The sequence below is a fragment of the Onychostoma macrolepis genome, chromosome 16 (genome assembly GCF_012432095.1).
Source record: "Onychostoma macrolepis isolate SWU-2019 chromosome 16, ASM1243209v1, whole genome shotgun sequence".
NCBI classification, from domain to species: Eukaryota; Metazoa; Chordata; class Actinopteri; order Cypriniformes; family Cyprinidae; genus Onychostoma; species Onychostoma macrolepis.
Window position 1 is genome coordinate 16,218,176 of NC_081170.1, and position 25,190 is coordinate 16,243,365.

The following is a 25,190-nucleotide window of genomic DNA, read 5'->3' on the forward strand; positions in this document are numbered from 1 at the left end:
CCCAGACTTTCAGTGTATATTTAGACTTTACAGTATGCCTAATTGTAAACTGGTTAAAAACACACGATCAACATGTTAAAATGATAATTTGTGCATAATGGGCAGAGTGCATGTATCTGAAGCTGTAATCCCTGAATAATATGTTGTCATATGCACACCACAGGAACAGCTGGTGTATGTTTTTTTATATCAAGGTTAATGCATTTATGTTATATGATGTACTTTAGAGTAAACCCAGCTGAAAAGACAATACCATAGATATTAGATAAGTGCTTTTCTGCTTTTCCAGATGTGTGCACTTTCAAAAGGACTAAAGTATTTCAGATTTATCATAAAAAAACAATATTTTATTTCTTTTGAATGTTATATGCTCAAACTGAGCAAAAGCTGGACAAAAACGTTTCACAAACAAGGTACGACAAAGAGGTTTCTCAATTCAAAAGCAAATCCATTAGGAAAATCATAAAAAAGTAAAAGGACCACTTTTAGCGCGTTGGGGTTCCCACAAAAACATTTTAGTATTTCATGGCTTATGAAATGTTGGCTTTTGAAAAGGACAATGGGTAAGACTAGAGCGTTCTGTCCTTCACAGAGGGAGCGAGAAGCCTGCAATCAATGCTCTTCTACAGCACAGTCTAATATAGACATCCATGGCTTTTTTTAAAAATCACAAAATAGTTAAAAAAAACAAACACTTGAACAGATACTTTCCAAAATGTTTGCACCCAAACTTCACACAATACAATTCAAAGTCTCTGCACTACAGACTCATCAGGTCATGGCATGACTTGGACTTGAGTTTGAAGGCTGCTTGCTTGTTCTTCTTTGCAACCATTCTGTTAATGAAACGCTTCGCTTTCTTCGGGAGACTCTCCCGTCGCTTTTGAAGAGAACAACTTCTGGTGAGGTTCTCTGTGCTGTCTCTTCGCAGACGGAGCTGGCGGATGATGCCCTCAAACAGCGGCCAGACATTGTGTTGCATTGCTGCTGACGTTTCAATGAACTTACAGTCAAAGACAGCAGCAGACGAGCGACCCTCTAAAAAATACAAAATAAAAGAATAAGTGAAAATTCCCAGTGATCTAAGGTAAAACAAAGAGTACTTTATTAATCCCACAAGTGGATTTGCAGATTAAGAAGATTCTATTGATAGCAGTAATTTTAGGTTAAGGAGTAAAGAAGCACTGAAGAGTTTTACTATATCAGCTCAGAATCACTTACCACTAATGGACACTTCCCTGCAGCGAACCAGGTCACATTTATTGCCGACAAGGATGATGGGAGTGCGGTTGGCCTCACGCTGGCGTCGAAGCTGAATACGAAGATCTGATGCGTGAAGGAAGCTTGAACGATCTGTTATGGCATAAACTATAATGAAAGCGTCTCCTGTCTGCAAACATCGCTCCTGTGTCCAGCTGCTCTCATCCTGATGGAAACAGAGATCAGAATGTCTGTGAACCTCCAATCACTTATAAAGTAGTCAATATTCATAAACATTTCTGATGAACTGAAGGCGTTACCTGTGAATCCCAGGTGTCGAGCAGGGTAACGGTGGCCCTCTCACCATCTACTGTTATTGTCTGCTCAAATACTTCACCTGAGAACATTAAAAAGGACAAAGCGTTGAAGGTTATCAATCGTGGCCATGGAAAAAAAAAAAACGTACAAAATTACAATCGGATCCACTTTATATCTTATAGTGACAATAAAAACTGGTTTATTCGAAGTTTTCTGTTCAATCTGAAGAGGTTCGATTTGACAACTCAGCGTTCCGTCAGACACGACCTTGAAGCAAAGCGCTCGAGCGGCCTGCTGTTGCTATGGTAACCTCATTAGACGCACGCGATTTCTGTTAGCGAGCCTCTATGATCAACTATTCGAACTTGTAGCCTAATAATATTAAATGCTCATTCATGTATTTATCGAATTATTGCACTTAATATTAACATGTTTAGTGCGCACTTCGTTAGTACTAAAAATGACTTTAATTGTCTTTAATTGAAAGATTTCCCTAAATATGACTTTTTGTCAATTTTCCCCCAGGACCCCAGTTTGCAACCTCCTGTTTATAAATTTCCAAAAATCATAAAAGGTAACGTAGATCTCTCTCTCTCTATATACACCCTATATGTATGCTATATATAGAACTATATAGCCTATCTATCACATAATGTCTACTTTTATGACCCTCAACCTGTTGTTTTGACTTTATAATTCTACACATTTTTTTCTAATTCTACGTGACCACTAGACTAGGATACATGATTCCAAATTGTAAGAGTTTCTTTAATTGCAGCGTTATTTTGGGAAAATGTTGAATTTTAAATAGCCTAAACACAACCGCTACAGGCTTATATCCAAATTTAAATCTGAATCAGGAACGCCAAGTGATTATTTGCGATAGATAGTTGATGTGTCTGTGAACAATTGGAGAACAAAGAGTAGGCTGCGTCCAGTTATTGTCAACATACCTCCATATAACTCGCATTCGCTGCCCATGCTGTCCGATGCTCCCGCGAATATACTAGCGAGCGCGGACTTTCCGACTCCGTTGTCCCCGAGCAGGACAACAGTAAAGGGTCCAACGGAAGCTGGGGTCGCAGACTCGGTGGAGAGAGCGGAGTCTGAAGAGGTGGACGAGCAGGAGCTGGACCTGGACATACCGATGTCGGGACGCGCGAAACCATCACTCAGCAGCTGCCCTCCGTCCGTCCCGCAGATGCTCCACCGGTGCAGGTGATGCTGAACGCGGATACTGTGGCGCCGCATGCTCGCCAGCAGGGTCATTTGTGCAATTCGACGACAAGCACTCGGTTAAACGACGGGTGTCTCTTCGACTGTGACTGCACAAAGAATTGACGAACTAAATCGGACGCTCCAAATTGTGCTCCAATAATAGATCCAGTCCCATCCAGCAGAAACCTGCTCAGCAAGATCTAATTGCTCTTGGCAATTAAGTACACCCGAGTGAGGATTGGTGCTGTTTGCCCTGGTAATCCTGTATGTCTATATTTTGCGCAGTAATGTGCTTTGAGCTCTCAGTGCAGTTCATGGTTATATTAAGGTCTCAGTAGCAGTGAGGATTTCCTTGACGTCACTTTTCTCTCCCAATGAGCTGCAGCGGGTCTTTCCTTTTAGCGCCCGATGGGTGTGAAATAGAGTTTCTCTTGTGCGCATCGAGACGTGATTCAAGACCAGGGGGCAAAATTGAGAGAAAACCCGATTCAAGGAAACGTGTTTAAAATTTGCAATTCATTTTATATTTATACAATATTTTAGAACGTGTTAAGTCCACTCTCCATCTCACAGCCCTTAATATTTTATAAACTGTACTGAATACAGTATAAACTGGTCTTTATATGAAAATACACAACTACCTTCATATTTCAGACTGGGGTGCAAGATCTTCATATAGGCTACTTGGGGTTCCTTGGCATCAAAAGTTTGAAAGCCCCTGATCTCCGGGTAACAAAAATATGTTCTTAGAACGTTTTGCTAACGTTCTCACCAAGTTATAAGAACATTATTTCTTAATGTTCACAAATGTTAAGGGAAAATGCCATATTATCATTGCAAAAATTTTGGAAAAGTTACTTTTAAGTGTTCGCTGAACATTGTGAAGCAATAGTAACAAAGGTTAGACGAACGTCCAACTAAAACATTTTCCGAAAAAAAAAAGATTAAAAAAAACATTTCATGAACGATTGTTAAAGAATTAAAGACTAGATAACTTTGACAAATGTTCTGTTAATGTTACTTGAATAACGTTTGTTTATAACTTTGATAGAACCTAACCAGAACGTAAGCCAAAGTTTGAGAACGTTCCCTGTTTATTGGGTCTGTTTGTCTGAAATGCTGCACAGACCAACTGGATAAAATAAACTGTGAGTGGCATTGTCAATGTCATTTTCAGTGACATTATGTAACCTTGATTAGTCTGTTGGTTAGCATAGTAAACCAGCTAAGGCCAGGTTAAAGCAGGACACCTAGGCAGGACAGTAGATCCTATTTGGCCCTTTTCAGGACAACTAATCACATTTAGTATAGACAGACAAACAAAACAAAAGACATTCTCAGCCATTAGTTTTGTTATACATGTCTGGTACAGCAAATATACTAAATATATTTTAAATCAAGTTCTGCTAGACTTATACTGCATCACAGTTTGAAACTCTGTAACAAACTTTGAAACTCTGTAACAAATAACCTCTCGTGATCCTGTTTTCTGTCGAGACTTGCATGCAAACACCAATCCAAAGGAGATCAATGTGGCCAATTCTGAACTAAATCAAAACTAAATTTTCATTAGGCTACATCAGTCTCTTATATACTACATGCCATGCCAACAAATCAAGAGTTCAGACAAAGTACAACACCACAGATGCTCGTGCTCTCCATTTCACAAACGTGCACATAAACATGTACCGAGATACAGATTACATTCACTCAAAGAGGGACAAACGACAGATTATAAGGAGTTATTAATGTAATTGCTGGATTATGATGACTGTTTCTATATTCAGAATTGATATAGATGAAGGGATTGGATGGATAAGAGAAATTGCAGTAGAGTGCTGGATTACCTCTTTCATTCATTCACTTCTCTAAGAGCAGATCAGAAATAGGCCATTAGAGATCAGAAAGGGTCAGAAACATAAATGGTGCATGCTTTACAGATAATATGAATGAGTGATGCACCACCAACATAAAACTAAAAGCAACGGTATTTTAGGTTGTAATAGCTGAAAAAGCTTATCAGTCTGGAACTTTTTCAAAAGTGTTTAAGCAGCAACATCTGCAGAAAAGAATGTAAATGGGACAGTGCAACTTGTGTGTGGTGTTGCAGTAAAGTGTGGGTTGCGTTAGGTTAGTGCTATGGCCATGTGACCTGAGCTGACCACTGATCCTGAAGCAGTAATTGCAGTATCTGGGCCATGCGTCAGGAAAGAAGGGATGAAAAGGAATAAGTTAATTTGGTCTTGGAGAGCAAAAACACTACAGAGACAGATTAGCAGTGTTAAATGCCATTTTAAAGAATTCAAGACGAAATGTTCACCTGGATGATCAACTTGGATAATCAATGCATAATTACAACTGCTTTATGTTACTTTTTAGCACTGTTGTCTCACAGCAAGAAGGTGTCCAGTTCAAGCCACAGCAGAGACTGGAGGCCTTTCTGTGTGGAGTTTGCATGCTCTCCCTGTGTCAGCGTGGGTTTATGCCGGGTACTCCGGTTTCCTCCCACAGCCCAAAGACATGCAGATCGGGTGAATTGACCTGCATGGTCCCCCAAGCTACTTATTCTCCAAACTAAAATATATTCTGACACCTTCAACATGCCTCACATTATCAGCTTATTCACTATAGTTTAGAAAATGGTAATAAAATATGACAAGAACTCAGAGTTAAACTGTGTCAGAAAAATTCTAGCTGTCAGCTGTTAAATTTAAGTACACAATTAGATAATACCAATTTAGGTCAACCAACTAGCAAGCAATGCTTAATTTTGTTCAGTCCATGGTGTAAAGAGTTTGCATTTGCAATTAAAAAAACACTTAAGCAAAACATGGTCAGGCAAAAGTGTCTGAATAATTTTTGGTCCCAACATTAATAATAAGAATAAATGGTACATAATAATTAAGCAATAATACATAATAAATAATAATAAATTCTTGAGCACCAAATCAGCATATTAGAATGATTTCTGAAGGATCATGTGATACTGAAGACTGGAGTAATTCTGAAAAATGAAAATTCAGCATTGCATCACAGGAATAAATTACATTTTATACAGATATAACTGTATTTTGATTAAATAAATGCCTTGGTGAGCATAAGAGAATAAGGTGAGCATTTTTCAAAATCATAAAAAAAACTACTGGCTGATATAAGATGCACAATACACTCAGCACTGCCTTTATATATATAATTTAGATTTTCTTAATTTGAAATTTAAAAAAAAAAGTTAAGGTTTGTTCCTTCTACAGTGTGTGCAGAATTATTAGGCAAGTTGATATTCTGGTCATATTTTTTTTCCAAGAACATTTTACCAATTCCAAACCACATCAATCTTAGTAACTACTATCAATTTTGTATTTAATCATTTATAAGTGATATATAATTGCCCATGAAGGCTGAAAGTTAAAAACTCCTTATTTCAGGTGTGCAGAATTATTAGGCAGGTTTTCTTTTACAGATAAAATGAGCCAAAAATGAGATTGAACTCAAGAATAAAAGTAAAACAATTATTAAATGCCCATGAGAAGGATACAATACTAACGCAATAATAGAATTAGCAAAGTTAAGGCATGACCACTGGGCAGCGAAATGCTCATTGGGTCAGCACGGTCAGAAAAAACAGGTGGAGAAGAAAAGACACGTTAACTGCAAAAGAATTAGGAATTAATGTCAAGAATTAGGTGAGAAACCATCAGGAACTATTTAGTCTCCAGCGCCATCATTTTACAGAACTGCAACCTTCCCGGAGTTTCCAGAAGTGGAATGTGTCAGGTTGTCAGAGACTTTGCTTGGGTAAAAAATATTTTTCTCTGAGCATTTCGCTGCCCAATGGTCATGCCTTAACTTTGCTAATTCTATTATTGCATTAGTATTGCATCCTTCTCATGGGCATTTAATAATTTTTTTAACTTTTATTCTTGAGTTCAATCTCTTTTTTGGCTCATTTTATCTGTAAAGGAAAACCTGCCTAATAATTCTGCACACCTGAAATAAGAAGTTTCTGACTATCAGCCTTCATGGACAATTATATATCACTTAAAAATGATTAAATACAAAATCAATAGTAGTTATTAAGATTGATGTGGTTTGGAATTGGTAAAATGTTGACCAGAATATCAACTTGCCTAATAATTCTGCACACACTGTAGTTTTGTCTTTCATTATTACATATACGTTATTTCACTAATATCAATAATTTTCTGTAGTCTAGCATAAATAAAAGCTTTATTATATATGCACTGCACAAACACCATTATGTCCTCAACAGCCTAACTGATCTGAGCACACGTCTTTACTACGTTCAGTGACACCCGAGTCCTTCCCTCTGGGACTACACTGCAGGAACAATCTGCACACCTGACGGTACTTACAGTAAAGGCTTGGCTGAGGAACATACACGCATCCCTACAGACCCAATAGACATTGTATTGTTACTCTGGAAACAGTTGCTGGGATCTCATCATCACAGCCTGGACAGCGTCAGGCTCTCAAGAGGTTGCTTATACACTAGTGTCTGACTAACACGCCATCTCCAACACTCCACTCTCCCCACCAGAGATACAGACGCATGCAGATACACACGATCTCTGACTCACGCGTTATATCACAGCAGAATGATCTATCAGTGCCCCATTCAAACCCTGAAACTCCGTCAATAAACAACAACACCAGCACTAAGGTTTGTTTCATTAATGAGTCACAGAGCTGATAAGTTCATTACCTGCTGGTGACTGTTGTGCCTCACTGCTTTCGTGATCACTCTGTCATTTCTGATTCCTGTAGTCAGTGTTTATGTTACTAATAGTGACAATGAACAGATTTAGCTACCAAATGCATTAAATGAACAATCTGCGCAACAAATGTAATCCTGCACAGCATCGCGTTCAACTTTTCTCCTATTGAGATGGAACAATCCTGGTTTTGGATACATTTCATGTAAACCATCCACATTGTATAAATAAGAGTGATAACGGGGGGAAACAATGTAATAAAGATGATGGAGGTCAACACACTATTTAATCAACTGATTCATTAGCAATGTGAAGATGTTTCCATAAACACTAAAGAACAAAGTAAACTAATGATTAAAAATTAACACTAATTATTATACAACCAATACCGGAAATGTTGGGACATTTATTACATTTGAATAAAATGAAAATTCCAACACCAAAACTCCAGAAACTCATAACCTCGATGCCCAGACGTCTTCAAACTGTTTTGAAAAGAAGAGGAGATGCTACACCATGGTAAACATGCCTCCATCCCAACTATTTTGAGACCTGTAGCAGGCAATTTGAAATGAGCTCATTTTGTGCATAAACTTGTAATATTTCTCAGTTTAGACATTTGTTATGTTCTCTATGTTCTATTGTGAATAAAATATTAGCTCATGTGATTTAAAATTCTTTTAGTTTTAATTTTATTCAAATAAAAAAAAAAAACGTCCCAACAAATCCGGAATTTGGGTTGTAGAAACATCCCAAAAAAAAAAAAAAAAAGCCTAATGTGACGATATGTTTGTTTGACAGAGGCCCTGGTGCCTTTTTTCCGCTTCTATTAATGTTTCTGATTGCGCTATTAATCTATTTCTGTGTACTGCTCTGATTCATTCTGACAGAAGGGGCAGATATTTAAATCAGCGGGTTCCCTAAATGGACACAAACACACTTGCTTGCGCACACAACCAAAATATAATAACAACATAAAAAGATTTATTAAAGGGAAAAATGTCAATGCTCAATCATACACCAGATATTTATACAGAGCATGTGGGCAGTGGGTTTGTATATGTTTTGAGAAGAGGAAGAGTTTAGACTGTGGTTTGGGATTTGGAAGTGGTGCTTTGAAAGGCATATGTGATGTGGTTACGAGCATGATTTAGGTAAATATCATCATATGACTGAACATCTCCAGAGAAATGCCTCCAGTGCATGAGCTCGGACATGCTGACTCGTTGTGGAAGTGATACCGTGCTGTCGGAATGGCGACCCAGCTGACATGCCCTTCCGGTGTCCTCCTTTATCTCCTTCACAAAACCTGGAAATGTTTATATTCACATGAATACAAATTGTTACTTTATACATTTTATTTTTAAAGAAGGTTAAAAAAACGATACAAAAATCAGTTAAAAATCATATAAATAAATAATTTTAAAGGGGTCATGACATGAGAAATCAAATTTGCCTTGATCTTATAGCATATAAGAGGTCTTTGTACCATTAAAACATCCTGCAAGTTTCCTAGCTTAAAACGTCCTCCTCATTATAAACGAAGCATTTATTTAACCAAGCTCCAAAAACGGCTTGTTTTGGATCTGAGGTGCCAGATGACCTCACCTGGGCACAAACATTTGCATAAACTCTACCTCCAGAGCAAGGCATCAAGGAATAGTCATCTTCTCACCATAGGCCCCACCCACTTGTGTTCAGTTGCCTAATGGCTTGACATTTGATTACACTAATGAGAGTGTCGTGTTGCGTCAAATCACTACCGCTATCTTGTCTACACTGGATAAAGTATAAAAATGCACGTTCGCTTTCTGACACAGTCCATGCGCTTGAGTCTGTCAATTGATTTTTTTTGTGTGCAAAAAAACTGTATTAACATTATAAGTGAACCTCATGGAACATATTAAAATAATAAAAAATCCATGTCACGATCCCTTTAATCATTACATTATAAATAAATTTTTTTAATATATATAACATATTACTGGTAAAACATTTATTTATTCATTCCAGTAACAGCAAATCTGTTAATGCCATTTAATTTGCCTGTATTTACTTACCTGGAGTATTTCCATCTCCACTGCACTGGCAGTCCAGTAGATCATGTGTGACGCAGGTGGTATTAGGATCAAAACTGAAAAGGTCCCGTAGCTCCTCAGCAGAAAAGCTAATATGCTCAGCTTTCTTGGACAGGTCCACCACTGTCCCAGAAAGCCCCTGTTTACTCACCTGCCTCTGATAAATCTTTTCTTCTATTGAACCTACAAGACACACAAGGAACAATATTGCAGACCCAAACTCGTGTGCAAACTGTAAACAAATGCTTGTTCCATCCATGAACCATCAATCTGAAAGCCTTCCAAAAATAAGAGTGTGTCTCATCATGTGATATGTGTCATAACATAGAGCCCATTGGTAGAAAAGAAAGCCAGTCAGTTTGTGTGGGTTATGATTGATGAAAGGTTGTGAGATGTTTCAGGTCAAGTATTTCTTTTTATTGCACAGTCATAACAAACAGCTAAATTTATTAATTGACAGACTGATTATACTTATTTTATGGCTAATTTACCAATGCTCTAGTTACCTGTTGTAAGAAATCTGTAGATGTGAACAGTTTTCTTCTGTCCATCTCGCCACACTCGTGCCATGGCCTGACAAATATATATCAATAATTGTTTAGATAATTTGAGCCTTATAAAACAATCACTCAAAGCCCTCAGAGAGCATTCATCATGGCAGCAAAACAAAATCATGGTGACACATGAAAGCAGAGCATTTAAACAGATAAACATCAGAGAGAGCATGGCAAGATTTACAACAGAGGTTCAAGTTTTTTTTTTTTTTTGTATTTACTGCCATCTAGTGGTCTGAATAAAAAGGCGCAACTAAGACAAGTATGTGGACTCAAAAAAACATTGAGCTGCATGATGATCCATTTTTGTGTGTGTGTGTGTGTGTGTGTAATATTGTATAACGTGTTCTTTTGTTGCTTTGCAGTGTTACATGGCTAACTGTAACATTGTGGAAGTCCACTGACCTGTATGTCATTGGCAGGGTTCCAGTCTATATCATATAAAACAAGATGGGAGGCACCAATGAGGTTTAGTCCCACCCCTCCAGCCTTGGAGCTGAGTAGCAACAGGAAGCTGGATGAGTGTGGGCTGTTGAAGGAATCAACAATTCGTTGTCGCTGGGATACAGGTGTCTGTCCATCAAGCCTACACCATTTATAGCCTATATGATCATAGACATCCTGCAGTAAGTCAAGAGTTTGTGTGTAGTTGGACACCAAAACTACCCTAAATAGAGAGAGACACAGAGACAAAAATGGACATGAGTTTCACACTAGATATGTCAAATGGATATTTGGACTCAATCCCCACAATATTTGCATGTTATTGAAGGTGTCAAACAGGTTTTTGAAATAATATAATATAATATAATATAATTAGTGCTGTCAAACGATTGATCGCATCCAAAATAAAAGTTTTTGTTCTCATTATATATGTGTGTGTACTGTGTATATTTATTATGTATATATAAAGACACACACATACAGCATATATTTTGAAAATATTTACATGTATATATTTATATTCATATAAATTATATCATATATAAACATTTTTAATATATAAACGTAACACATTTTTCTTAAATATATATGGATGTGTGTGTATTTATACATAATAAATATACAAAGTACACACATATATTATGTAAACAAAAACATTTATTTTGGATGTGATTAATTGCAATTAATCGTTTGACAGCACTAATAATATACATACATACATACATACATATATATATATATTTTTTTTTTTTTTTTTTTTTTTTTTTTACGTTTTAGGATAAATTATAATATAATACCACATAATATAATGTAATAATTTGGCACTTTAGCAGTTTTGAGCACTCAAAATTAGAATATAATATAAATTAATATAATTTGTTAGATGTACTTTTGTTTTTTTATGTGCTTTAGCACTCGAAATGCATTATAGTGTATGCCAAAAATACTACAATATATTACTTGATTCAGTTTCATCTGTTCCATGTTTTTTCCTGACTGTGTTGTAAGCTCTTCAGTATAAATTGCTACTCTAACAAATACCTTTTCTTGTGGAGATTAATAAAGTTATTATCTCATTATCAATACTGAACGTGAACTTAGTAGCAGCAGTAATAGCCCATTTTAATTGCAAGACACTGTTTGTAATGTGACTTCAACTTGGTGACACCCATGAAAAATAAAGCAACTTTCACAAGGACACTGATATGACCTCAGTGTTTATGTTGAGTGTACATCATTTAAACATTGATTTATCAGATTAGTCAATAGTTGTAATCATTTCTTGATTTAAAAACCTTTAAAATGAGATGACTGATGTCTGTAATAAAGTCTGACAGCAGTTGTGGTACCTGTCTGTGCGATTAACGTGCTGTATTGCTGACAGCAGGTCTGTTAGCACTAGAAGTTTCCCAGAGTCTGCAGTGCTGAAGGCACCTGTTGAGTATCCCTCAGGAAAGAGTTCCATCATTCCATCCTCATACATCTCATTCGACTTTCCCTGAACCAAATACCACAAAAAAACATTAAAAAGCAGCAATAAGAACACAAAAAACAAGGCATGGCAAAACACCAGCACCTATTGTACCTGTAAAGTGTTGTAGAGCAGCCCAGGGTGGTTGCAGAGTTTCTTGAGGGCGTTGATGCATGCGAGGTGTGGGCTGTGTGTGTAAGTGTGTGTTTTGGCACCAGAGAGGCAGGCTCTGATTGGCCGTGTGGCCAGCAGGACTCCATACAGGCGCAGCTGCAGTTCAGTGGGTTTGCAGAATACCGTCCACTCTATCCGCTCAGATAAATACTGATTAATGATCTCTTGAGTGCGCCGTAACGTAAACACACCTGTTAGACGAAAGAGCTCAGCGGCTCGCTCCTCTCCAATGCACCGCTCTTCCTGAAACACAGTTGTGATCAATGCCACTACAGCTAAAGTATACAGACTCACAGTCAGGGGGAAATTTTTTGAAGAGATTTTTTTTTTCTATTAATATCGGATGAGCTGTCAAACGATTAATCGCATCCAAAATAAAAGTTTTTGTTTACATAATATGTGTGTATAATGTGTATATTTATTATGTATATATAATTACAAACACATGCATGTACATATTTAAGAAAAATATGTTGTTTATATATTAATTATATTTATATATAAAATATAAGAAAATATATAAATGTATAAACATGTAAATATTTTCAAAATATATACTGTATGTGTGTGTATTTATATATACATAAATATACACAGTACACATATATTATGTAAACAAAAACTTTTATTTTGGATGCGGTCAGCGTTAACGCATGCGATTAATCAAAAACTTTTAACGCGTTAATATTTTTTAACGCAGATTAATCGTTTGATAAGGTTTGACCCCAACTTCTTGCCGTCATCGCAGCGCGGAAGGTTATCTATCAGTGACTACGTTTACATGCGCACGAATATTGCGATTATTTCCAATAATCAGAGTAAGGACTTAATCGCATTTTGATGTTTACATGTCAAGAGCAAAGCTCTTACTCCCGTTTACATGCAATTTCCATTATTCTTATTATTCGCTAAGAATTGTGGTTAATTTTTTCACTGCCATTATTCACATACCCCACTGGACAGCACAAATGATGGACTCAGAAAGAGCAGTGTTACTGGTCGCCGTTTTAATCTATTTACGTCTAATGCATAATGATTTTGTATCGCTGTATTCCACGCTTTTTCGGCGCCATGATAGAAATATGATGGAATTTGTTTGCCTATACGCTGCCGTCGCGTTCTGTTCGTCCTTTCTGGATGAGGGTAAGGAACAGAGCAACCTGATCTCACAGAATTCCGTGTAATGTTCACGGACTTAATTAACCCCGAATCTGTGGAGGCATCACGGAATCGCCGAAAATTCCGTGATGGGCTCACAGAAGGCATCAGCCGTGGTCCATGCACGGATTCACTGGTTTCCGTGCGTGGAGCACGGCTGATGCCTGTCACTGACTTACATTGGTATCACTTCTGTGAGTCCATCACGGAATTTTCGGCGATTCCGTGATGCCACCACAGATTCGGGGTTAAGTCCTTGAACATTACACGGAATTCTGTGAGATCATGTTGCACAGAGACTGCTGGCAGCTTGTTGTGTTTTCCTCCGAATGCGATGCTTTCTTCCCGCCATCGTCTCCGTATTATTACAGGTGCGTGTCACGTTATTCATATATGTCAACTCAGTGACTGCGTTTACATGGACCCTCTTAATGCGATTATAATGAGATTTTGGCGATATTGCGATTATGCTTTACCTCATGTAAACGCAATACTTCGATCTAAATAATACGATTAAGCTCATAATCGCAGCAAGCATAATCGTATTAACATAGGTGGCGTACACCGATTTTAATCGGAATATACAGGCATGTAAACACCTTAATCGCAGTATTGCCGCTCTGACCAAAGTGCGCATGCGCTTGTGACATATGAATAACGTGACACGCACCTGTAATAATACGGAGATTAGAAACGATGGCGGGGAAGAAAGCGTCGCATTCGGAGGAAAACACAACAAGCTGCCAGCAGTCTCTGTGCAACATGATCTCACAGAATTCCGTGTAATGTTCAAGGACTTAACCCCGAATCTGTGGTGGCATCACGGAATCGCCGAAAATTCCGTGATGGACTCACAGAAGTGATACCAATGTAAGTCAGTGACAGGCATCAGCCGTGCTCCACGCACGGAAACCAGTGAATCCGTGCATGGACCACGGCTGATGCTTTCTGTGAGCCCATCACGGAAATTTCGGCGATTCCGTGATGCCTCCACAGATTCGGGGTTAATTAAGTCCGTGAACATTACACGGAATTCTGTGAGATCAGGTTGCTCTGTTCCTTACCCTCATTCAGAAAGGACGAACAGAACGCGACGGCAGCGTATAGGCAAACAAATTCCATCATATTTCTATCATGGCGCCAAAAGCGTGGAATACAGCGATACAAAATCATTATGCATTAGACGAATAGATTAAAACGGCGACCAGTAACACTGCTCTTTCTGAGTCCATCATTTGTGCTGTCCAGTGGGGTATGTGAATAATGGCAGTGAAAAAATTTACCACAATTCTTAGCGAATAATAAGAATAATGGAAATTGCATGTAAACGGGAGTAAGAGCTTTGCTCTTGACATGTAAACATCAAAATGCGATTAAGTCCTTACTCTGATTATTGGAAATAATCGCAATATTCGTGCGCATGTAAACGCAGTCAGTGTGATGAGGGTACAGCTCCAGTGTTGCCAGGGCAGCGGCACAAGTGCTATTTTGAAAATACAGTCGCGGGAAAAATTAAAGAGACGTTGGTTGCGTTTTTTGGGCTACGTTTTTAATGTACTGCAGCCGCCCAAAGTGTATATAGACAAATGTAAAATAAATATGTGTAAATGTAAATGTAAAATATGTGTATTATACTTGGAATGTATCCCTGACAAATAAAGAACGGAGAGGCGGTTGTAACTTCACAAACAACGTGAGTTTCAGCAGAGCACATGTTAAGGCTTTTACACAGCAGAAATAAACATGACAACAGCCGCTATAGATTATATTAGATAATTAACACACGATTACGATAGATATGGTCTGTATGTGATTTTTTTTTTTAAATTAATGTGTACATCTGAAATGCTCATTTGTGCAGCTATATAAAAGGTTATAAATAGCATATTTTAGCAACAGTAAACGACCAAATTCCACGTGTGATCGCAAAAGGAAGTTATTACAAACACTCGATGGTGGTTTGAAGTGAGTTCTGAGTAAAAGTGTACTATTAATATCATAAATTGTCTTATGAAGCATGATGCAAATGTTAGCTCTAATGCAGCTGCAGAACAGGTCCAATTCTTCTTCTTAATACGTTTTGTCATAATACTTCACGAAAGGTCAAAAGAAATGTTTTGTTGTATTTATTTAGAAATACTTCTGATAATAGTTGGGTAAATGTATACTGGGATTGAAGCGATGTGGCTTGGTAAACATTTTATTGGCAGTTTAAAGGCTGATAATGGCTGAATAAAAACAAAAGAATAATGATAAAAGAATAATAAGGATTATGTCTCATACCTGGCGGAAGTGTGAAAGGTTCTGATTTCTTTTTCAACACATTTACAGGTAAATCCTAGTATTTTAAATGTGTGATTAATCATGATTTACGCGATTACATTTTTTAATCGACTGACAGCACTAATATATATATGTGTGTGTGCATAACAATATATTTTAAGTAATATAATAATCATTTAAAATAAAATGTATATATAAAAAAAATATTTCAAATAAATATTATAAATATATTATTACTCTGAAAATGTAGATGTTTACCTCAGTGCAGGTGGGCTGGCGAGATCTGAGAATGGGTTCTTCATAAATCTTCCTGTAGGCTGCAGATGTTCCCAGAATTCCTGGATTTACAAACTCAATGATGGAATAAAATTCCTGCAGGTCATTCTGCACTGGAGTACCTGTTAAATTAATAATTACATATTTTTTTTTACAGTTATATAATGTTATACTACTACACTTGTTTACAAATGTGTGCATGTTTGTTTGAAATAGGAAACCTGTTAATATAAGACGGCGTTCAAATGAGAGGGCTGTGAGTGCACCGGCCGTTTTGATGTTGCTGTTTTTAAGGCGATGACCCTCGTCACAGATGAGCACTCCAAAATCCAGCTCTTTCAGTTGCTCCACAGAGCGCAACAGCATCTCGTAACTGATCACCATGACGGAGCAAAGAGGAGAAGACACAAAGTCCTCTACACGGTGATCCTACAGAGAAAACATAAGCTTTTAACTTTCATCACTCTATCTATTATGTGACACAAACAGCCACACATACACACCTGGTCCACAGTGTAAACACTGATCCTCTCCCTGCCCAGCCACTTGTTGAACTCAGCTGCCCAGTTCTTGACCAAACTTCCTGGACAAACCACAAGTGCCCTCTTCAGTACGGGCCGTCCACCGTAGGGGCCCTGTCTCAGGAGCGTCCACAGAACACAAACACACTGCAGCGTCTTCCCCAGTCCCATCTCATCTGCCAGAATAGCCCCACAGCGGCCAGGCAGTCTGCAGCACACAAACATACATGTGCAAAAACATGCAGAAGTGCACATGTAAGAACATTACAATGATAGATGAACTCTTATTTACCTCATTCCCATTAAACATTCGTAAAGGAAGACCACGCCCTCTCTTTGATGTGGCCGAAGATGATTGGTCAAATGGGGGTCGATGACCACATCCACCAGTGGAGAACCAGATTTATTATACAGCCACTGGTGATCAGTTGTTGGTCGCGGCATCACAAGGGCACCTTGAGACCAATAGAAAGTAAGCAGCATGGATATGGATAGCTTGGATTAAAATGTAATAATTATAATGTAGCCTATATGAATGTTTCAGGGTAAGTGTTTATCCTGTAATGCAACCATTTCTTTGAAATTTTAACAATTTTAATCACTTTTTTTGTCTTCATTACTTTAATAACTAGACCTGCAGTGCAACAATTTTATTTTATAAATTTTTAGAAGTATAAATATTGCCTGCATCAATTAATTAGGGCTGGTCCGAATACCATTTTTTGAGCTTCGAAGCTTCGGTAGTAATCAACACAGAATATTCGGAGGGAGGGGGCTGAACATATTCTTCTCTCTAATAAAGGCAGGAATCTCTGTGTGTCTGTCTGCCTGTTTGCATTTTATTATGTCGAGAACCGTTCATCCAATCGCTTTGGACCCAAGGGAGTGCAGTGTCGCATTTTGGTGCAATATGGACACGCAACACGTGACATGTTCAGAATTAATAAACTTTTAATAAACTACAGAACAGCGCGAGCCGGAAGCGGCGCGCCTCATGCGTGCAGGGCTTAAATGCTTCGAGAAAGAACACTGCACTAGTGATTCAAAACGCACAGGTCTGTTAAAAGCAATACTTTTAATAAGGCAGCCTAACATTTTTCGAACAAACAAATCACTCCCAAATCAGATATTAGCAGTACAGTAATTACTGACACCGTAAAGGGTAGGCTATTTAAATAAAAGAACGAAAAAGAAATGAACGAAGTTCAACGAACTGTAATAAATAAAGAACACGGTAGCATACTTTCAATAACGGCAACACGCATTTTAATTAATGAACAGTTGAAATAAAATTAAATTTTTATGACTGCCATATTTGCAAGTATTTTCCAAGCAAATTAAGGTGCACGTTTTTATCATGTGTCAAATTACTGATTAACATGGTGAATAAAAGAAACTCGTTTTTTTAATCACCAACAATATACTATATGCATACTACTTACAGAATTCAGGGGATTTTTCAAACTTAATGCACTGTTTCAAATCGCATATTTAGCACACTGCCTTTGTCTTGTCCTCATTCAATTTAAAGTGCTCCCACACAGCTGAGGTCTTCTGCATTTTTGTCTTCTCTTCCAGATGAACTGAATCATGACATTCACGACGTTCACTATGGGCGATTCATATTCAATCGCGAATGAGAACCGTTTAACGGGGGATGCCAGGTGTTTGAGGAAAAAAAAGAAAAGAAAGAATATTCGAATTTCAAAATTAAAAATCGAATGCCTATCCACCAAACGAATATTCGAATAATCGAATATTCTGGTCCAGCCCTAATTACTATAAGGACATAAAACTTGAAAAAAGAAATCATTAAGTTGAGCATGTGCTATACCTGGTGCATTCGGGTCATGTCTGGGTCTACAGATTGGTTTTTCAGGTTCAGAATCGGTAAGTGCACCTCCCTTGAATGCTGGTTTGCTAAAGGATTTGGACACTGGTCGATATACAGGAACCTTCAAGACTGTTTCTGCAGGAGTCTCAACAGCAGCATTTTGAAAACAACGGCCTTTAGCGTAGTCCTCCTCGGATATGACCCCCATGACCTCGATTTGCTTCCCTCCTACCATAAGAGTCTGACCCTCACACAAGCTCTCCAGCTCTGATGCCTTATAGCCTGAACCTGACAGAAAAACACTGATTTAAAACACAATCTACACAGACTCAAGTATATTACCTCAACAGTGAAGTAAAGGGAGAATTGTGGGAGAATCAAATAGGGATGCATCAATATTAAAATTCTTGATATTTAAGTATTTATATGATATGGCTGATATAATGGCCAATATTAAGAAATTAAATATATTTTGATATAAAATTAAAAGTAAAAACTAAAATCAATTATTTTAATGTTTAAAAAGTGAATTCAGGCAACAGAAAATTATAATGTGCAGTGAGAAGAATTGGTATTCAGAGATTTACTAACAATTACATTTCACGACACTTTAAATTAGTGTTTTTAAAAATTAACTATAAACCATTAGATGACAAAGGAAAAGAATTGGGGAAATGAGCAAAGCTTGCACAAATATACAATATCAACAGAAAAAAAACTCTAATATAGGCTGATAAACAATATATTGAACATCCCTATCTTCAAATACACATTTATATACAAATCCAGAAGTATTGCTAGAATGTGCTGTGACAGGCAAACCTCGTCCAATGTCCCGCCCCTCCATGTCTTTAAGGACAACAGTCCGCCCCCTGGCAACAAGCACAGCATCGCCTTCCCAGCGCTTATGCTTCCTCGATGACGCCTTGCACCACATTACACTATAGTAGCGTGCTTTAAAATGAACAAAAAAAAAGGATCAGCAGTGATATATAACACAGCAATAGCCTAATCATAGACAATATTTTACTGATTACATAGTCTCAAATTAGAAATGTGCCTTCATACAGTCACTAAACGTATGCATAAATGCTCATTTTGAGCCTTGTGCTTTTGTTCTGTCAGATAAACCTAGTGAGATTAATGTGAGATAGATAGATAGACAGACAGATAGAGGCATAAAAACCATGAAATCAGCTTTTTTTTGGAATGCTTAAGTATTTATTATGAATGATTAACTATTAACAATTAAATAACATCAGTCCAATCACTTCCCAACAAAATAAAGTTCTGATATATATTTTGTCTCATCTGAGAAGTTGTTTTATTCTGATGTCACAATAAGGGGGGAAAATAAGCCATTTCTGTTTTATTACACTGAATTATACTGTAAATAAACCCAAATGAACTCCACATAAACATCTTGACTGAGAAAGTTCTCATTCATTGCTGTTGCTATGTAACACTCCTTGACTAACAAAAAAGAATAAAAGGACAGGCTCAAAACACAGAGTTTAAAGCAATTATGAATTTATTAGTGAATACATAGAAAATAAAATCTTATTTTCTTCTTTAAACAGGCATTCACACATTAAAAAAACGTTCATTTCTGCTACAAACAACAGGAACAATCCTTGTACAAATGTTGATCGAATACAAAAACAAGAAATAACTGTACAAACAAGCTTGTTCATTTTAACTTCACATTACAGAGTTCCCTTTGTGATAGACTTTCAGACGTGACACCATATGTGTCACATCAATGGCAATCCTTGGCGTAGCCTGGCCGCCCTCAATTTCTCCACTTTGACCCTTGACCGGAGTAGCTCCTCCTCCAGCTGTTGCTTTCTCTTAAGCCCCTCCCTCTTCTCCTCTAGATACAGTCCAAGCTTTCTGTGATTGGCCAGAAGCAGCTCATGCTCCTCTCGCATCATCTGCAGAGCTTCTGCTTCAAAAATGGGATTCTTGAACAGTGCCCTCCCCCTCTGATATGCGCTCCTCCTGGGGCCGTGTGCCGACGGCGAGGGTGGCAAGTGTACAGAAGAGGGGCACGGAGACAGAGAGGCCGCATACACGTGGGAGGCTAATTCCTCCTCCTCATCTTCCTCCTCTTCCACTACTTCATTGTCCCTCTCGTTCTGTCCGTGGTGGGCCTGACTGCTCGGGGTGGCGATGGTGACCGGTGAACTGTGGGATGTGATCAGGTGGATATCAGGAGGCGGTTTCACATCTTCAGTCTCCACCCTCACAGCCGTAACAGGCACATAGTCCGACAACGCTGGGAGGGACAAACTGCTGCCTGGCTGCTCTACTGGAGAATTCCTCTTGAACTGAAGCCTAGCACAGACACATAAAAAAATCATAACATTGAATTTTGAACATGATTTACAAAAAACAAGAGCTTTGAATGCTCATTTGTACATCTCAGGATATATTCTAATGTATATAATTCAAATGAATCAGATCACGTGCATCCCCAGCTCTTTGCTGGATTTGTGGTGATAACTGACAAAAAGAAAGACCTGTTGTTTTGTCAACAACTGAAAGACATTAAGATGCTAGTGGAAAGTAACTCCTCTGGCACATGGTGGCAAAACTGGCATTAACGCAGCATCGGAAATACGGTTAATGACATCCAAATCCCTTCAGCGCTGCAGCTTACCTCTGGCGCAGGACAGAGTGAAAGGACAGCGAGCGTGTGACTACAATGTGTGCTTTGCCCGCATATGACATTAAAACTAGCAAAGAAGATGTTCACATATCAAAGCTGCTGAACTCTAATTGGCTGAGTGTGACAATTAACACAGCAGCAGAAGGAAAAACTGGGAAAATGTATGTGAAGATATTAACAGAAGCTGAATCAATATTTAAATGTCCAATATAAAATTCAGCCGAGAGCTATGGATCTGATTCATTTGAATTCGCTAGTGGAATCAGATCCATCTTAAAAGAGTAGACAATTAGGCCTCCTGAGAGTATGTGTTTATGCATTTACTTGTTATTGATTAAATTTTTCCATTGGGTGATAAGATATGTTTTTAATTATGGATGCACCTAATAATGTGCCAATTTTGTCATGTAAGTATCTGTACGCTCAATCTCACCTGTGGAGCGCGTTCGGCTCTTTGTCCCCCACGTGAAACAGTTGAGGTATCATTTCCATAATGCGCTTGGTTGGCTCCGAGATGCTGCCCCGGTACTCGGGTTGGGCATGGCTTCGCTGAAGAACTTCCTGCTTGGCACTTTCTTTAAGTCGCTTATAGAGGGTCCGAAGGCCCTGAGCTGTTCTGGGGGGCCTCTCGCCTCCGAAACTATTATAGCGCTCTGCTATGCTGTCCCAGCACCGGTTCTTATCCACGATCACGGCGTGCTTGTTGGTGTGCTCCTCCAGAATGCGTATGTGAGGCTGGACCAGCCGCAGAAGATCCAGTTTCTCAGACAGGGTGAAGTTGGAGGAGCGGGCCTTGCCGACCATGCTGTTTGACATGAATATGGTAGACATCCTGCCTTTAGGCTGGTCTCAGTGCTCTAGGTTTGATCTCCTTCTCTTCTTTTCCCTGTGCCGTGTGTCTGTCTTTCTCTACTCACTTGTGTGAGCAGGCTGCTGCACTGCTTGTCTCAGTTAAACAACACACACATGCACAAACTGGCTCTCAAGCACACAGACGTAAGAAAAAGAATCAGGCTTAACTAGGCCAGCCTCGATTAGGCCCACGCCTACCCGGGGAGGGCTTTGCTGGAATTCCTTTTAGCTTAAGCTGACGCAGGTTCAGTAAAGCTGCTTAAGCCTGGCCTGACCTACATAACAAACCCCGACTACATTAGACTAGAAACACAGGGGAGCTCTTTTATTCCGCTGCAAACAGCGACATGTATTGCATTTTTAGCGGGAAACGACTCAAGGCGTGTTTTTGAACGTGTAGTTATATTTGAAGCGCGTCAGGTCCGTGTTTTGACAGAGTCCGCGCGACTCCTGAAACGCCAGAGGAAACATTAAACTGACGCTTAACGCGTTCGCGCCAGAACAACTCGAGCAGCATTGTGTGTGTGTGTGTGTGTGTGTGCGTGCGTACAGACAGTGTTTTGAACTGCTTTTCGGACACCAGTTGCTATATATTTCCCAGGCTGACAAATGCACCACAGCTCACACTCATAGTAAGCAGGACACCTCTGTCTTGAATCTTTGCAAATCTGTGCGCGGCACGAATACGATCCAATACGCACATCGCGCCTGTCAATCAAGGGGTCCGTCCGCACGGATTGGTTAGTTTCACTCAAAGCCGAAGTTAAAGGCGGGGAATAGAGATGCAGTTTGTTCAACCTGATCGCTCGCTGAGCCTTTAGCTGTTTTTCTCTACTAGATTTACTCAAAGATGTAAAACTAAGTGCATCTCCTCTTCATTAATATTTATCTTAATCTCTTTCTTAGTTTTTAAGTGTACACTACATCCTAGAAACTTGTGCGACATTATAAAATATCAACGTGATAAGGTTCACAAGACCATGCAAAACGGACGTGTAACTCAAAAGCAAACAAGACAAAACAAAAAACGAACAATTCTCTTTAGATTTCACTCAAAAAACAAAACAAAACAAAAAAAATTAGTCAATCAAGACATTCAGTGGTACGACCGTGACAAAGCTGTATATCAGTGCTAATCAAAATAATTTTTCTTACATAGTTGTGCTTTTGCTCTCTCTCTTTGAGTCTCTAAAAAAACGCAGATAAATAGTAACATAATTAATACATAAATCAACATTTCATTGCCATCTATTTATTTCTTTGGGGAATAGCGGTGTAATAAAGGGAATAATACAGTCGTTATTGCAAAATAACACCCATTAGGGTAATACAAGTCTGGGGTTTTGGATTATGGGTAAATTACAGGAGATTTTAAAACCTACCAGTTTCCAAAACCAATGGTTACAAGAAGATAATAAATTGAAAACATAAAAACAGACCATTTAAGAGGAGTTGTACAGAAAACCTTTTCAGCAATGTTTATTGTTGAGTAGCACAGGATTATTAAAAATAAAAATCTGCATATACATTTTTTTTTTTTTTTTTTAAAGGCCTCCTTTGAGTCTAAGTTTAAAATGTGGTTACAAATAATGCATTACACAGATATTATCAAAGGAAAATCCTTTTATTTACAGACTATGCACTAACCAGACTGAAAAAAATAGAACAAATGATATTTCAATCATCTTTCAATCATAACACACACCCAAAATATGACAATGCTGTATCTTACCAGTAGCTGTGTCGCTGGCCAGCGTATTTGGCTGTGTTGAGCAGCTGTCTTTATCTGCTGGTTGTTCAGGTTCAGAAAAGTCAGGTGAAGAACTGAAGCTGTTTTCCTTACATTCACTGTGAGGAACTGTACTCAGCACCCTGGCTAAAGCCTTACTGGCCACTGGAGCATTAGTCACAGCTGGAGTATCTCCACTACTCAAACTCCTCTGGATCTGCAGGGAGAATCAACTTTTGAAACAACATCCGCAAGGGAAAACAGACCCTAATGCATGCACCTCTTCAATCACATTGTTGCACTGCACTATTATCATGATAAAGATGAAAGACACTAGTAATAACACATAGACACAAAGAACACGAACAGACAATGTGAACATTAAGATGTTATCAATCATAATTACGTACATAATCAAAACACTACATAAAATTTGTCATAATGACTACTTTTTAAACATTCTCTTGTGTGTGACCTTATTGAGTAGCACATTTCCCAAAGCAGGTGTGGGTGGTGGTGATGGTGCTGATGGTTCTGGTTGGGGATGAGATAAAGGTGGTCCATCATTCCTCGCTGGCCCTGGTGGCATAAACCTGGTTTTCTTAGCAGTATTTCCACGGAGCTGACTCGGAGCTCCAGATCTACGCATTCTGTCAATGAAGACACAGTAATAAAACCATTAAACCATTAAAGATTAAAGGGATAGCTTATATTCTTCTGTAAAAAAAAAAAAATTATATTAACAATTATTTTAGTACATTTGAGGAAGAAATATTTGAAAAAAAGAGATGCAGTTCTTACTGAATTTATTGCCAAAGCAGTTTGTTGTCAATGATTTACAATAGAACTGAGAGAACCCCAGAAATGATTTTACATAGGCCTAATTTATTCATTTAATGAGTGCTTTTACACACTTTTAGAGGCGGCATAAATGCAAGCAATTGGTCATAATTATGCATTAAATATAAATAAAACCAAAAAGGTGTTAACATTTCATTCTTTTACTTTTTATAAAATTCCACTGATTACAACTAAACTCGTATATCTACTATTTGATATCATATGAACCACCAGTCAGTAACTACACTGTTTCAAGTCTCACGAGCCTTAAGTATCAGAACACAGTAACGTTAACGGTTCTTAAATAAATAACGGTGGCTCTCGTAGGTAACGCTGAGTTATTGATTCACTAAAAAGAAATCTGACTGGCTGTACATTCTTAATTCATTAAAAAAAGAGCCTGCTCATACGGGTTTGGGATGACAGGAATGCGATAAACAATGACATAAATGTAATTTTGAGTAAACTAACGTTATCCTAGACTAGTGTAGTCTACGCAAAGGACATATAACAAGCATCTGTCGCTATTTTTAGCTAAACCAGGGTGAACAACTAAAGCTTGTTGGCTGTCTCTAATTCACCAATAACTTTTCAAGTGTACTTGAATTTAATATAAGTAGACAGACAGTACGTTAAACGCTTACCTTTTATTATGTTTTCTCCTCGTATGTCAATCACTTTTCCTATTTTCAAAAACTCCCTCGAAAAACTGCAAGCTGCTCGAGTCTCGCGCGGAAGTGACGCATCTTCACCGCGATTGGTCGAAACGCGATGTCACGTGAAGGGGGTGGACTGCAGGAGCTTATGAGCAGCAAAAATCAACAGTAAAGAGAGGA

At 38.2% G+C, this 25,190-nt stretch overlaps 3 protein-coding genes across 3 annotated transcripts; all 3 read right to left on the reverse strand.

The window, feature by feature from the left end:
* Positions 1-392: 392 nt before the first annotated feature.
* gem (GTP binding protein overexpressed in skeletal muscle) lies at positions 393-3,740 on the reverse strand. Its single transcript, XM_058747205.1, has 4 exons — positions 2,472-3,740; positions 1,521-1,597; positions 1,222-1,426; positions 393-1,038 (listed from the first exon to the last, which is right to left on the reverse strand). The coding sequence occupies exons 1-4, from the start codon at positions 2,785-2,787 to the stop codon at positions 761-763; spliced, it is 876 nt and encodes a 291-aa protein (XP_058603188.1). The 5' UTR covers positions 2,788-3,740; the 3' UTR covers positions 393-760.
* A 4,691-nt stretch (positions 3,741-8,431) lies between these two features.
* Positions 8,432-25,144, reverse strand: rad54b (RAD54 homolog B). The gene is made up of 15 exons (XM_058746491.1): positions 24,999-25,144; positions 23,990-24,164; positions 23,518-23,731; positions 19,085-19,216; positions 18,263-18,550; positions 16,721-16,883; positions 16,411-16,636; positions 16,129-16,336; positions 15,890-16,029; positions 12,131-12,433; positions 11,895-12,043; positions 10,507-10,768; positions 10,054-10,120; positions 9,530-9,730; positions 8,432-8,778 (listed from the first exon to the last, which is right to left on the reverse strand). The coding sequence occupies exons 2-15, from the start codon at positions 24,161-24,163 to the stop codon at positions 8,552-8,554; spliced, it is 2,754 nt and encodes a 917-aa protein (XP_058602474.1). The 5' UTR covers position 24,164; positions 24,999-25,144; the 3' UTR covers positions 8,432-8,551.
* LOC131521597 (fibrinogen silencer-binding protein) lies at positions 19,870-22,698 on the reverse strand. Its single transcript, XM_058746500.1, has 2 exons — positions 21,367-22,698; positions 19,870-20,599 (listed from the first exon to the last, which is right to left on the reverse strand). Exons 1-2 carry the CDS (start codon positions 21,762-21,764, stop codon positions 20,017-20,019), a joined length of 981 nt encoding a protein of 326 aa, XP_058602483.1. The 5' UTR covers positions 21,765-22,698; the 3' UTR covers positions 19,870-20,016.
* Positions 25,145-25,190: the final 46 nt, after the last annotated feature.